Genomic DNA, 13906 nt, shown 5'->3' on the forward strand with positions numbered 1-13906 from the left:
CTTTGATTTCAGGTAATTTTTTAAAATTTTTGGTTTGCTACTTTGCTTTAGTTTAGCCAAGTAAAATAGTGTTAGTTTGCTTAAGTCTTCTTGGTATAAGTGAAACGGTGCCTACTTTGTATTGCATCCTTCAAGGTCACAGTACGTTATTTAGAGCAAAATATAATTAAATTTACCTTTCAGTAAAATAAATAGAGAAAAAAGGAGCTTGTAATGTTCCCCTCTCCCTCCCCAGTGCTATTATCTAGATGGAAACAAGTTAGTTTTCAAAAGAAATTGCAAAACGCCGATAGCATAAATCACAGACATTGGATAAATTTGTTTTCTTCCCATTTTTGAATTATATTTTCATACTTCAGTCTACTTATGAAGATCAAACCTTCTATGGTCATAGATTTATCATGGTAGCTACCATGAAAACACTACTAAAACATCAGTGAGAGTCTGAGATTGTCTCAGGTAATGCCTAAGACTCTCCAGACCCTAAAGGTGAGTTCTAAGATACTACCATCTAATTCAGTAGCAGTTTGTTGACATTTTGCAGTGCTTCCAAATGGTTTGAAGCTCGGAGTTAGCAAATTTATGTGAAGTCAAAGCCTGTACCAACAGCATGGCCGCCTAACAGCACGGTCTCCTAACAGACCTTCTGTTTCTGCCTCTATTACTCCTTAAGCTGTCAAAACAGATGCTTATTTTGGAGTCTTATTTAATTTCTCCAGTGGCAAGAAATCATCTACACTTCTCTGAAATGGTACAGTTTTCTCTGCTAAATAACAATGTTGAGAGGTAGCTTCTCAGGAGCACACACAGCACAGGAAACTTTCCTTAGTGCCAGGTTGTTTTTTTCCCTACTATCTCAATTTCACGTCTGTTCACAACAGGCACTACTAAAGGTGCTGCATTTGTTTGTTGACTGACCTAGTCATAGCAGAAAGCTTTGCTTCCATTCAGTGGGCTTGGTAATCTGCAGAGTTGAGTGGTAAGAAACCGTATGAGGTTCAGTAAGGGTAAATGTAGGGTCTTGCACCTGGGGAGGAATAACCTCAAGTGCCAGCACAGGCTGGGGGCTGACCTACTGGAGGGCAGCTCTGTGGAGGAGAACCATGGACAGCAAGTGCCCTTGTGGCCAGGAGGGCCAGTGATGCCTGGAGTGCATCAGGAAGAGTGTGGCCAGCAAGTGGAAGGAGCTCCAATGGCCCTACATCTGGAGTCTTGTGTTCAATTCTAGTCTTGGTACAAGAAAGATAAGGTACAACATAAGAGGGTCTGGTGAAGGCCACAAAGATGATGAGGGATCTGCAGCATCTCTCTTGTGAGGAGAGATGGGAGCTGGGCCTGTTTCGTGTGGAGAAGACTGAGAGGATCTCATCAATCCATACAAATATCTCAAAGGTGGGTGCCAAGAGGATGGTGGCAGATTCTTTTCAGTACTGCCCAGCAGCAGTACAAAGAGTAATAGTCATAAACTACAGCAAAAGAAAATCCGCCTCAGCCTGAAGAAGAGCTTTACACTGAGAGTGGCAGAGCACTGGCATAGGCTGCCCAGGGGGACCTGGAGTCTTCCACTCTCCCTCTCTCCAAACCCATCTGAATGTGTTCCTGTGTCACCTGCTCTACGTGACCCTGCCTTGGCATGGGATTGGTCTGGATGATCTCTAGAGGTACCTGCCAACCTTAACCAATCTGTGATTCAAGTTTGAGCTGCGGCGTGATTGTAGGAGTGGATAAATTCAACCCTCTAGAAGTCATTTTTTCCCCCTCCGTTTTTTGTGTGCACCGCAGTAGTGCTGCAGCTTTGGCAGAACAAGAGGCCGACGCTGTCGAGCACCTTTTGTTTTAAACCACGTTTTTTCCAGAGGAAGCTTCTCCCACCTCATCCCCGCAGCGCGAGGGAACGCGGGGGCGGGGCGAGCCAGTCTCCCGCCCCGCCCCTGTCACGTGACGGAGGATCACGTGACGGGCGCGCAGATGGCGGCGGCTCTGCCGCCGCGCTGAGGGGATTCGGCATGGAGGTGTTCATCCCATCCTTCCGATACGAGGAGAGCGAGCTGGAGCGGGGATACACGGTGAGGTGCGCCGGGGCGGGGCACGCCCGCGCCTCGGGGTGGCCATGTGCCGGCGGCTAGCGGGGGCTGCGCTGGGGCGCCCGGCAAGCATCAGCGTGCCGGGGCCGTCCTGCCCTCCCTGCCCAGGTCAGCCCCGAACTCCCCTGCCCAGCCTTGCCCTGACCAACGCAGCCCATACTTGCCCCACCAGTCCTGTCCAGCTCTGCCCAGCTCTGTCCTATTCTCCCCATCTCTGCCATGCTCTTGCCCCGCCCAGCCCTCTCCAGCATTGCCCTGGCCAACCCTGCCCTGCAGAGAGCCATCGCAGCCCTGCTCTGTACACCCCAGCCCTGCCCTCGTCCAGGCCGGCCTCTCCAAGCCCAGCCGTGCCCAGCGCAGCCCATTCCTGCTCTGCCCCTCTCGGCACGGGGAGGATGGTCTCAGCCCACCAGACACCTGCTGCCTCACACGAGCTCTGTTCTCCGGGCCAGCAGCCACAGTGGCTGGTGCAACGTGATCAGCAAGGGAGGAGAGGCAGCTGCCTCGCCACTCGGCTCTGCAGGGTCCATGTCCCCTGCAGGGCCAAACACAATGAAGGGGCTGGAGTATCTCGCATGTGGAAAGGCTGAGAGAACTGGGTCTGCTCGTTCTGGAGAAGAAAAGGGGCGGGGCATCTCTTCAGTGTGTAATGATGATCTTAAATGATGATCTGAATGGACAGAATGAGAGGGTCAGACTCTTCGTATTCGTGCCCAGTGATAGGAGAGGTGACAGTGGGAAAACATCAGAACACAAGGAATACCCTTTAGACAGAAGACAAGACTAGTCTGTTATCGTGAGGGTGGTCAAGCACTGGATAGGTTCCCCAGGAGACTGTGAGCTCTCCATTCTTGCAGGTGCTCAAAACCCGCCTGGACACTATCCTGGGTAGCCACTGTACAGTTGAAGCTCCTTGAACCGGAAGGTTCATCTGCACAATTTTTGGAGGTCCTTTTTGTTCCCAGTAGTTTTCTCATTGCACAGAACTGCTGGACAGTAGCGCATTCACATGGTCCTGAGTGGACACATGTACCAAAACACAAGGTATTTGCCTGAAAGTAGATGGTCAAAGCTTGCTTCTTTTATTAAATATATTAATGTTGTATCTTAGAGTAAAAATTGAATCCTATAGAACTTCTAGAAGATTAATCCATGTAGGCATAGTTCCATGAAGCAAATTCATCTTCCTTATGCTTAATGCTGTATATTATTTGGTCTTCATACTAGCAGGTGTTTGTAGGCCTTGCAAAAGGTGAACCACTTTAGTTGTATTAATGTGGGAGTGTAGCAGTATTAATATTTTTGCCTCCTTGGTGAACTTAAATGTGACTCCCTACAAGACACCTGTGTGATTCTGGGGACTTGGCTTTAAAGCATTTGGACTGAATGTGATTGAGTGTGATTACAATAGCTCAGACTGATCCCACCACATCCTAGTTGAGCAGGTTAGTTGAAATGACAGAGTGATTTCTAAGACTTGCAAATTACACAAATATGATTTTCATACTAATAGTTATTTTTAGTATTTGCTTTTTAGGTTTTTTTTCTGTTTCTTTAAGTGTAAAACTGTGACTCCTGCTATCTAGAGGATTTGCATTTTTTTAATTTCATAATTGTTAAGCTGCGTAAGCTTCAGAGAAATCAGAAATTAAATTATATTATCCTATATATCCTTGAAGATCCTTGGAGTTTTCCAAGAAAATGATCCTGAGAGTGAACATGTTCTATTACAACACTGTTGTTACAGCATTTTTCCTCTCGAGTCATTTACTGGTGGTGAGTCAGTCACATGGATCTGAAAGTTGCTGTAGTTCAGTAAATTTTGGTAGTTTTTCCTTCGTGATTATTTTGCCATTTTGATCAGCTAAGGGGATTCTATTCTACATCCCATACAAAACATGACCAAACTTTATGCTGACTGTGAAACTGTATGAGGAAATACAAACTGTAGCTGAAGTTTGTCTGGGTTGGCATGCTTGTAGGAGAGGATATGGAAAACTGTTCTGATCATAACGTTGTGTATTTCTTTTGTTTTTTAACAGGGTTATGAACTATTCATGAGAAAGGCTTATGCCAATTTAATTGCTAATTTGTGATTATGTAAATAATTTGCATAAGTATTGTTCCAAGTACAGAAATTCAAAGGGGTACACTATATGTCCTCCTTTCAGCAAAATTGAGGTTAGTGGAAGCTTACCATTACTCTTTACTGGCTGTGAAAGTACACAGGAAATTCACTTTAAATTAGTTTTCATCAACTTTACAATATTAGTATTTAAAACAGTTTGGTTTAAAGGTCACGGAAGGTGTACTCCCAATGAACACTACTGGCAAACTGGTAACAAAAGACTGGAAAAGGCTGAGCTACATAACTTTTTTTGCTTCAGTCTTCTCTTACAGTCTCTTTTTCTCACAGTTCTCAAATGGATGGACTGCAAGGCAGGTAATGGGCAAGTAAGTTGTAAGAGGTATTAAGGGTTATGAAGCACCTGAACATAGCTAAGTCTGTGGATGCTGACAGAGTCCTCTGGGAATTGGCTGATGTACCTGCCAAGCCAATATCGCCTTGATATGTAAAAAGTCATGTGAAATCCCAGGTGACTGGAAAAAGGAGTACCCATCTTGAAAGAGCATAGAAGGGAGGACCTTTCAAACTACCAATCTGTCAGTCTCACCTCTGTGCCTGGGAAGATGATGCAACAGATCCTCCTAGAAGTTCTGCTAAGGCACATGGAGGACAGGGAGATGATTAGAGGCAGCCAGTACAGCTGCACCAAGGGTGAGTCCTTCCTGACCAGCCTGGTGGCCTTCTGTGATGGAGTGGCTGTACCAGTGCATAAGGGAAGGGCTACAGCTGCCATTTATCTGGACTTCAGTATGGCTTTTGACATGATCTCCTCACAACATCCCTCTGTCTAAATTGGAGAGATAAAGATTCTGCAGATCAGCTGTTAGATGGAAAGAATTTGTTGGATGGTCACATCCAGAGGGTAGTAGTCAATGGCTTAGAGTCACAGTGGACATCAGTGGCAAGTGGTGCCCTCAGGCATCTGTACTGGGACCAGTGTTATTTAATATCTTCATTTATGATGTAGACAAAAGGATGGAGTGCACCCTCAGCAAATCTGCAGATGACACCAAGCTGAGCGGGGCGGTGACACTCCTGAAGATGGGATCCCATCCAGAGGGACCTGGACAAGGTCCAGAAGTGTGTTTGTGGGACCTTAATGAGATTCAAAAAGGCCAAGCACAAGGTGCTGCACCTGGGTTTGGACAACCCCCAGTATCAGTCCAGGCTGGGAATGAAGGTTTTGAGAGCCCAAAAAGGGCTTGGTGGTGGTGGTGGATGAGAGGCTGGACATGACCCAGCCATGAGCATTCACAGCCCAGAGAGCCAAGCTGTCCTGGGCTGCATCCAAAGCAGTGTGGGCAGCAGGGGAGGGAGGGGATTGTGCCCCTCTGCTCTGCTCTGGTGAGACCCCAGCTGGAAGGGATCTGCTGCATTCAGCTCTGGGGTCCCCAACACAAGAAAGAGAATGACTGTTGGAATCAGTCCAGAGAAGGGGCATAGAAGATGGATCAGAGGCATGGAGCACCTTTGCTTTCCTCTTTCAGTGAGGAAAGGCTAAGAGAGTTCGTGTGTCCAACCTGGAGAAGAGAGGACTCCATTTTTGCAATGAACAGGGCTTTTATGAAAGACAGGGACAGACTTTATAGTAGGTCTTTTTCAGTAGAACAAAGAGAGTGCTTTTAAACTAGAAGAGGATAGATTCAGAGTAGACATAAAGAACACAGTTTTTACAGTGAAGATAGTGAAACCCTGCACAGGTTTCCCAGAGAGATTTCAAATGGTCTGTCTCTGGAATCATTCAAGACGAGTTTGGATGAGGCTCTCAGCAACCTGACCTAGATGAGGATGTCCCTGCTTATTGCAGAAGAAATGGATTAGATGACCTTTAAAAGTCCCTTCCAGCCCAAACTATTATGCAATTCTGTGATCACAGAAGTACCAATTTACACAGTTGATCATTTTACTGTTGTCTTTCCCACAAGCGCTAACTTGCTCAAAGTGTTTTGTTGGACTGGAGTAGCTGGAACAAGGAACTATCAGAGATTATGCAACTAATAGCAGAAAAGGGTGATGGAAGCAGATAGAAGATTGCTGACATGCTGACTGCCCACCAGCCCAGTCACATGCCAGTGGGGTTATAGAGGGTGCTTTCTGCACTATGACTGCCAGAGCCATTGCAAACAAGCAGCAGTCAAGGATGGTTTTTTGGTAAGAGTGGTGATGGTTGTCCTAGTGTCTTTGCTAGAAGCAGTGATGGTGGTGACCTCCTGCATGAAACGAGATACTGAAGGGAGAGTTGTTCCTCTCTATGGGGGTTCTGCATTGCAACCATAACATACTTTCATGACATTCCTGCATTTCTGGTTCCTTATCTTTATTGGAACAGAGTCCAGTTCCCCTGGATGTGGGCTGCTACTGTGTGTTCTTACTTTCTGGAAAGAAAAGACACAAAAGGGATGTTTGTCCTTTTCTTTATGGGAGTTCATTACCCACTTACTGGCTTATTTTCAGCTTAAGCCTGTTGTTTCAGATTATTTTCTTTTTTTTCCCTGGTGTGTCTAGACAGCACTTAGAAAGTGGAATGGTCAAGATCCGTCAGTTCTGTGGAGAGGGTGGAAATGACTTGCCATAGAAAGAGGAAATTTCTCTCTAGCTTCAGAGGAAAAACTACAGTGCAATTAAGAAATAGAAAGGGTGGTCTTGACCAGAGAGGTAAAATATTAGGGATATAAAAGATTAGAAAGAAAAATTAGGGGAAAATCATATTATTCAATGCTTGAGATTGAGTTCTGTCAGTAAAGTTAATGGGAAACACAGATCTTTCCCAAGTGCTTGTTTCAGGAGCTCTGCTTTCCTAAAGCACTATTCCTCTGATACAAAATCTTTAAAGTATTTTCCCCTCATCCCCCACACAAAAAATCCCAAATTAAAACCCTAGAGTAAACTTGAACTTGCTCCAGCTCTGTTTGGAATATACATAAAATGATGAAACACAGAATATGGGAAATGTCAGTTTTCTTGGTGGACAATTAAATTTCATTGTCAGTTTAAATTGATGACACTAGCTTCTAAACTATTGAGCCTGTGCTAATAAATGCAACAGTTGTTCATAATTTGGCAGTGAATGACCTTTAAATGTAGGCGCTTACTAAGGATGTCCCTAGAGAACAATTCAACTTCGAAATGACACTCACGTGTTCTTGTTGTCATTTAAATATGCTCCCTTTGTCAATAACAGAATAATAAATACTAGTTAGATTTCTAATGTTGATTCAGATCCCAGGAAACTTACTGAATAAATTAGTGTACATTTGATTTATATTGACCAAAAAAATTTTACAGTGGTATATTGCAGGTCAAGGTGACATACATTTAAATGTGTTGTAGAGCAGAGGGCATACTTGACTGACACAAGTGCTTACTGCATTTTTAATTAACACTTCCAATACTACTCCCCAATTTGCTTCTGGAGTTGCAAATGTAGAAGCAAGAACTGACATGTAAGATCATAAACTAATACGGGCTTTTTGAAAGTCCATTGGCTTTACCTCCATAGAAGCAGTGGTTTAATTACAAGGCTGTACTTCTCTTTATGGAAATATAAAACCACAAGGATCTAAAGTTTCCTATGGTTTATGTATTTTAGCATTCCTTGCTGTTAAAATAAATGTACATAGAGTCAAAAAGGGAAGTTTTTAGTTGTTCTTCCATGAAGACCTAGAATAAGCCACAATAGCAAGTTATAAAGGAGTAATATCTATAATTTTTTTAATTACATAGTTTGGAGAGAGTAATTATGAGTTTATGTAAAAAGATTTCTAATTACTACGTTCTAGCCCTTTCACTTTTTTAGACTGTGTAAACTTGGTAGTTCTAAAAAGTCTGAACAGATTTTGAATGCCTTGAGTTTGAAATCTGCCAGTGTGAAGACTACTTGCTTATCAGGCAGGCTTTTGTGAGCTCACAATGTATTAACCTAGTGCCACACGTTGAAATAAGTGACACACCAGTTACTCCAAGTTCAAGGAAGTTAAACAGAAGTATTCAATCTATTAGATCTAATTAGAGTTTTGTACAGTCTTAGTGTCTTCATTTCAAATGTCCTGGCTTCTCTGCAAGGCAGTCAGAGTAGATCTGTAAAGATGCACTCTCCTACAGGGATGGTGAAGATGATAAAAGATAATTTGACAGATGTCAGTGATTCTGTAATGACATAAAAATGCTGTTTTGATAATTGGTTTTGGTGGGTTTGATGTTCCAATGTAGGTGCATGTGTTAGGGGAGGAAAAATTGATAATTTAAGCCAGATTGCTGTTATTAAAAATACTTTTTTTTTTTTTTTCTTTTTTTTTTTGAGTAACTTGTCAGCAGTGGTGATTAAATTTCTTTACTACAGTCAGTTTTCCTGTTTGACAGTCTTTGTCAGTGATATGAAACTGACCCCTTGGTATGCAGTGGAAGCTTGAAGAGTGTAAAGTAAGACAGAAAGAATTTTGCAGTGCACATGATGGCAGCCAAGGTGGGAACTAGGAAAAGGTAAAAGCAAGGTGAAAACTGGCTGAATTTGTACATAGCAATCAGTTAGAGCTGTGGACAGATCAGAGGGAGACACCTATGTGTCCAGTGATCAGTGACCAGTCACTTCAGTGATCTCCAGTTGCCGGGCAATTGCTTGAAGGCCCCTGATTCACAGTTATGGAATCTTATTGGAAAGGGCCATGTAAGATTTCTCCAAGGAGGAAATACCTTTTGCTTTATTTGTGATAGATCAGCAGCTGTGTAGAAAAGAAGCAGCATGATTACCTCTATCAATTTTCCATCTGAAAGAGCAGAAGTTGACTCATTCTACAACATAACTGCAAAACATCCATTTTCCATTTATGTCTCAATATCTACTGGTTTGCAGTTTTAATGAGGAATTTACATTTTCAGAAAGTTTGGAGGTAGCAGGGAATTCAGATATGCATCACAATAATGATATATTTGAATTCCATTATATCTTTGGGAGTGATTTGGGCCAAAATTTTGTTAGTAATGTAATGCTACATTACTAATAAAATGTTAGTATTTTGTTGAATTATTTCATCAGAAGATTCATGCTTAACAGCTCCTTTTGATGTTTCCAGATAGCATCAAGTCATGATAATTGTAAAATCTTGTCCACAAAGGTAGTGTTAAACATATTTACATTCTTCACTAGCCAGGAGTGAGAACACATGAGGCTTTAAAATGCAACATGAGGGAAGATGGAATCAATTTCTCCCTTTTTCTTACTGCAATTTTAAATGGTTTTTAAATATTTTATCACCTGACATAATTCATTCCAGGTTTAATTGATAATTAGGCACCATTGTTATGACATTTATTAAGTTATCTTGGAATTTGATGTGATACCTAAGAGGTGCTTTTGTGCTAAGTGCTTGGTGGGCTGACTTTGGTGCTGCATTCAGGTTTAGCTATGCACCGTGGAAGTGTGCTAATGCAGGCTTTCAGCCCACCATATTCTTACTGTCAGTAGTCATTATTTATTTGTGTTCACAGGAATTATATGAGGACTTGTATCAACTTTTCATTTTCAGTTTTCTATAAGCCTGATTTTTTTGTGATTTGGGAAAGACTAAAATAGCATTTTGGAGAGCGTTCTGTGAGGGGATTTTAAAGACAGAACAGAAGTGTTGTCATTACCTTTGAAAGTGGCATTGTATTTTTAGTAGAAAATGAAAGGAGAAGTGTATGTAGTCCTTTAATAAACTTATTCTGTGACACTATGATGATAAGTTTTGCAGCTAGAGCATGGGTATCTTCATGTGAACAGTCTTTCTAAAATTATTATTTCAACCTGTATATTGTGTTATAAATTTCACATTTCATAAACCAATAAATGTTGTAGGATTTTTGTTTGGTTTTTTTTAAATAAAGTATTTGGAGCACAACAGTGAGGCTTGGATACTTTCAGGCATTGAAGTAAGATGAGACAGAAGGAGCATACCATGAGTAAGGAGCACCATGTCCATGCTAGGTTCAAAACAAAGTAAGTTTCTTCTCATTCCTCCTCTGTTGGTGCAGTGAGAGCTCCACCTCTCGTTGAAAAAATCCTTCTGTTCCAGAGGCATATAAATAGGAAATCTGAGAAGATGATTTTGGCTGTTGAACTTGCCCTCAGTGTAGGGTACTGACTATGAGAAGTAATTTATGAGAAGTGACAGCCAAACCTCCACTGCAACCTCCATCTAGTATATTATTTATTTAGATGTCACAGTGGGTCCCAGTTAAGTCCAGGACCATTATGAGACGGTTGTGGAATAATGTACATGCTACACAGAGTTTCAAAAGTCACTCTTGAAAGGGATTGCCTGCATTTGATAATAGTTGTTTCCTGATGACATGCTGTGAAAATCATTGCATATCCAAAAAGGTATTCTTACTATTTGAGTACTTAATTCTTTAACAGAGTGAAAACAGTATAAAATTTCTGTGAAAGTCTTCTGTCCTAGTAGGTTACCTTGAAAATGGTAAGATAAAAATTACCGATCTTCATTATTGTCTCTCCTGTAATTGATTCACTTTAAAAAAATTGAACCACTTTTTGTACCAGTGCAGAAGGTATTCAAGAGCTGCAGTGTCTTCAGATTGGAAAATAATGACATCTAAAGCTTTCCTTATAATATTTTACAAAAGAATAAAAAAGTCTTGATTAGGTAATGAAATAATCAACTGTTCAGCAGCAAGTCTGCATTGATTACAATACACTGCTTTTATAAAAAAGGACCATATGTTTTGAGAAATACAGCTAACTGCCTCTACTTCTGGTTTTGCACAGGACTCTTCCTTTGTATACAGATTTCCTTCTCTACTCTTTATTAAGTAGTCAAGTTCTTACCCGGAATATGTCTCCCTGATCGTGTGTTTTCCTTGCAGTTGAGCTGTGATAGTAACTACAATCTGATTTTCTTGTTCTTTTAAGATGTGGAGAAAATAAAAAAAGGAATATGTCTTCAGTTTAAAAATAAATTAATGGACTAATACATATATGGCAATGTCAGGGAATGTAATAAAAATATTAGTTTTGCTTTAAATATGTGAAGAAATGGATATTTGGGAAAAAATGCCCATCAACATTGGATTTGAAAGTTATGCCATTTTAGAATCAGAAAACATATTAGCCTATTATTTTTTTGATTCTGATTGACTTCAAAATTCTTAAATCTTACAATTAAGATTGAGAGCATTCAAAAACTAGTTTCTAATTAGAGATTCATTCACTAAAAGTCAAAGACCTAGGACTTATGTTCTAGTGAGGGAGCATAAAAAGTCAGTAATTACTGAAAACATCTGTTTTTAGTGTTGAATTGAAAAGGCCAAAGGCCTTTTCTTTTGCTGAGTGCTCAAAATGTGGATGTGATTGTGTGATTGGTAGGCATAGTGTCTTTACACCGTTGCCTTTGACATGGTGACTAGAAAGCTCAAGTAGATTCTAAAGTATAGATGAGTTTGGGCTGGATTTTTTGTTTTTTGGTTTGGTTTGATGTTTGTTGTTTGATTTTTTGGGGATTTTTTTTTTTTATTTAAAATTTCCTTTTCATGTTTGTCCTCTCTAACAAAATCTGCTCCAAATCTTGATTTTACCATCCCTTGTAAGAAATGTTTCAATATCAGACATCCAAGTTTTGCCATGAATTCCTATTGCCATTTGGGAAGAAAGAGAGAATACTTTTATGTGTGTTTTAAAACAATTCAGTAAGAGCTTGATGAAAGTGTTATTTCTGATTCATTTTCTTCTCTCAACCCAGTCCTTATGCTGGCCTGAATTAGAGGCAGAAAGTTCAGCACTTGCAGCTAAGAAGTCTTTTAACATTTTATTTTTTGCTATCTACTTGCTACTATGTATTTATCTGGAAAATAAAAATAATATTTTTCATTATGTGCATTTAGTCTTCATATTTGAACTTTTCCTTACCAGGTTTGTATCTAATTGCAGCTTTAGAAAACCTCTAAACACAGTTTTAAGGATGAAAAAACCTGGTGCCATCTGTTTCATAGTATAGAACTCTAAATTAAAAGAGATTTTTTTGTCTAACCAGTGTGAGGAAGAAGGAAATTTCTTCTGAAATAAGTTGTTCTGTAAGCTAAGAAAAGATGACTAGATGTTAGTTACTTAAACCATGAAAGCCACTGCTGTTTGCTTTTCCTTTTTCTTGCTTTATTTGTTCAGTTGGGTTTTTTTATTATTTTTATTTTTAATAAATTGTGAATATTAGTATTACTCTCCTTGAATGCAGTGGCCAGGATAATACCACTAACACAAAACATTCCTAACTGACTAAGTATTTAAATAATACATTTTGTGCACTGATAAAGAAAATGTTAGTTTTGAAGTGTGTTTGATGTCTAGGAAAGAAATGGTAACATGCTGCACATTCAAAGCTATTTTTTGCTACTAAATTGTCAAAAATTGCTGATTTGAAAGGGGGTAAAAACCTGCTTAAAGTAATCACTGATACAACTGTTATCTGTTACAGGCTAAGAACTTAATGCCCTATTGCTCAAATGACTTTTTACAATAACGAGATAGCTATATCACACTCCTAAGTGAAAAGCTCATGAACTTGCCTGCATGGCAAGCAAGTTATTTCCAACCTCCACTCTTCTAATAAGCTCCCAAAGTTGTTGTTGCTTATAAAAGTGGAAAATGGACCTGATAAAAATGTTTAGTCTGCAGGGCTGTGTTTTATTTATCATATCACAAAAGAACAAAAGAATGTTTTGTTGCATCATGGTCAAAATAGAAGCGACCTTGCTTGTTCATGAGTGCTCAAAGCCTAGAGATAAGAGGCAAAGTAATAGAGTACAATAGAAAGAGTGTAGTGTAATTATTTGTGGCTTGTCAAGTGAAGCCCTTTCAGCCCCCAAGCGATTCAAATCTGGGAAGTCTGCACAATTCTGTACACTAACCATAGCCAGCATCAGAGAAATCTCACCCAGCTTCTCCGACAGTACTGAAATTGCATCAGTTTGTCATGCACTGAGCATGCCAGCTTCGCACAATATCATTTGCTTGCAAATGGGCCTGGCCTCAACGCCCTGAGACACATTCTTTGGTATCTGACTCTTGGCCTGTGATTTGTCATGTCTCCAGTGCTATCGGCGTAAAGTAATTTTAATAGATTCTGATGGTTTGCTTGTGGAAGGTAAAGAATGCACTACAGATTGTGTCAGGTGGCTTTCTATGGCATGTAGTTTGGTGGAGGCCCTCATGATGGTGATAGCCAAACAAAGAGTATGGAGAAATGAGAACTCTGTTTTGAATGGTATTTAACACTGCCCTTCTCAGCACCCTGTTGTGGACATCCTTGCTAACTCAGCAGGTCCAAGAGCTTAGCAGCTCACCAAAGCAGTGTTATTTGTGCTTCAGTTATTTATGTAGGAGAGATACAGCAGAAAAACAGTGGGGTTTTTTGTCTCTATTCGGAAAGTGCATAAAATGTGTAAAAATGTTCATTCATTTACAAGAAGTAAACTGCATATTTATTTGTTTTGGTGTTTACCTTTTTATTATTTTTATTATTTGTTTGAAGTGTTAGTACTCTCTAAATAAAAATCCCTGGATTTTTAGCAAGTATGTTACACAATACATTAAAAAAATTAAGAGGCTTGTACAATTTATACTAACATGTATTTTTTATAAAATTACATAAATATGGCCTAAAAGATAGATTCCTGAAGAATTTCTTCATAGATTTTAATTGATCTA

At 40.2% G+C, this 13906-nt stretch overlaps 1 protein-coding gene across 3 annotated transcripts in view; it reads left to right on the plus strand.

Moving 5' to 3' along the window:
- Positions 1-1943: 1943 nt before the first annotated feature.
- Positions 1944-13906, plus strand: part of SNX24 (sorting nexin 24) — a 92225-nt gene continuing 80262 nt past the window's right edge. For 2 of the 3 annotated variants that reach the window (XM_015653485.2, XM_019005290.1), the window contains exon 1: positions 1949-2066. In XM_015653485.2, the coding sequence (XP_015508971.1) occupies positions 2007-2066 (60 nt within the window). In that variant the 5' untranslated portion in view covers positions 1949-2006. Of the gene's footprint in view, positions 2072-13906 lie in introns of all 3 variants that reach the window. The other variant, XM_015653486.2, reaches the window with a different exon arrangement.

Source organism: Parus major, chromosome Z (genome assembly GCF_001522545.3).
Source record: "Parus major isolate Abel chromosome Z, Parus_major1.1, whole genome shotgun sequence".
NCBI lineage: Eukaryota > Metazoa > Chordata > Aves > Passeriformes > Paridae > Parus > Parus major.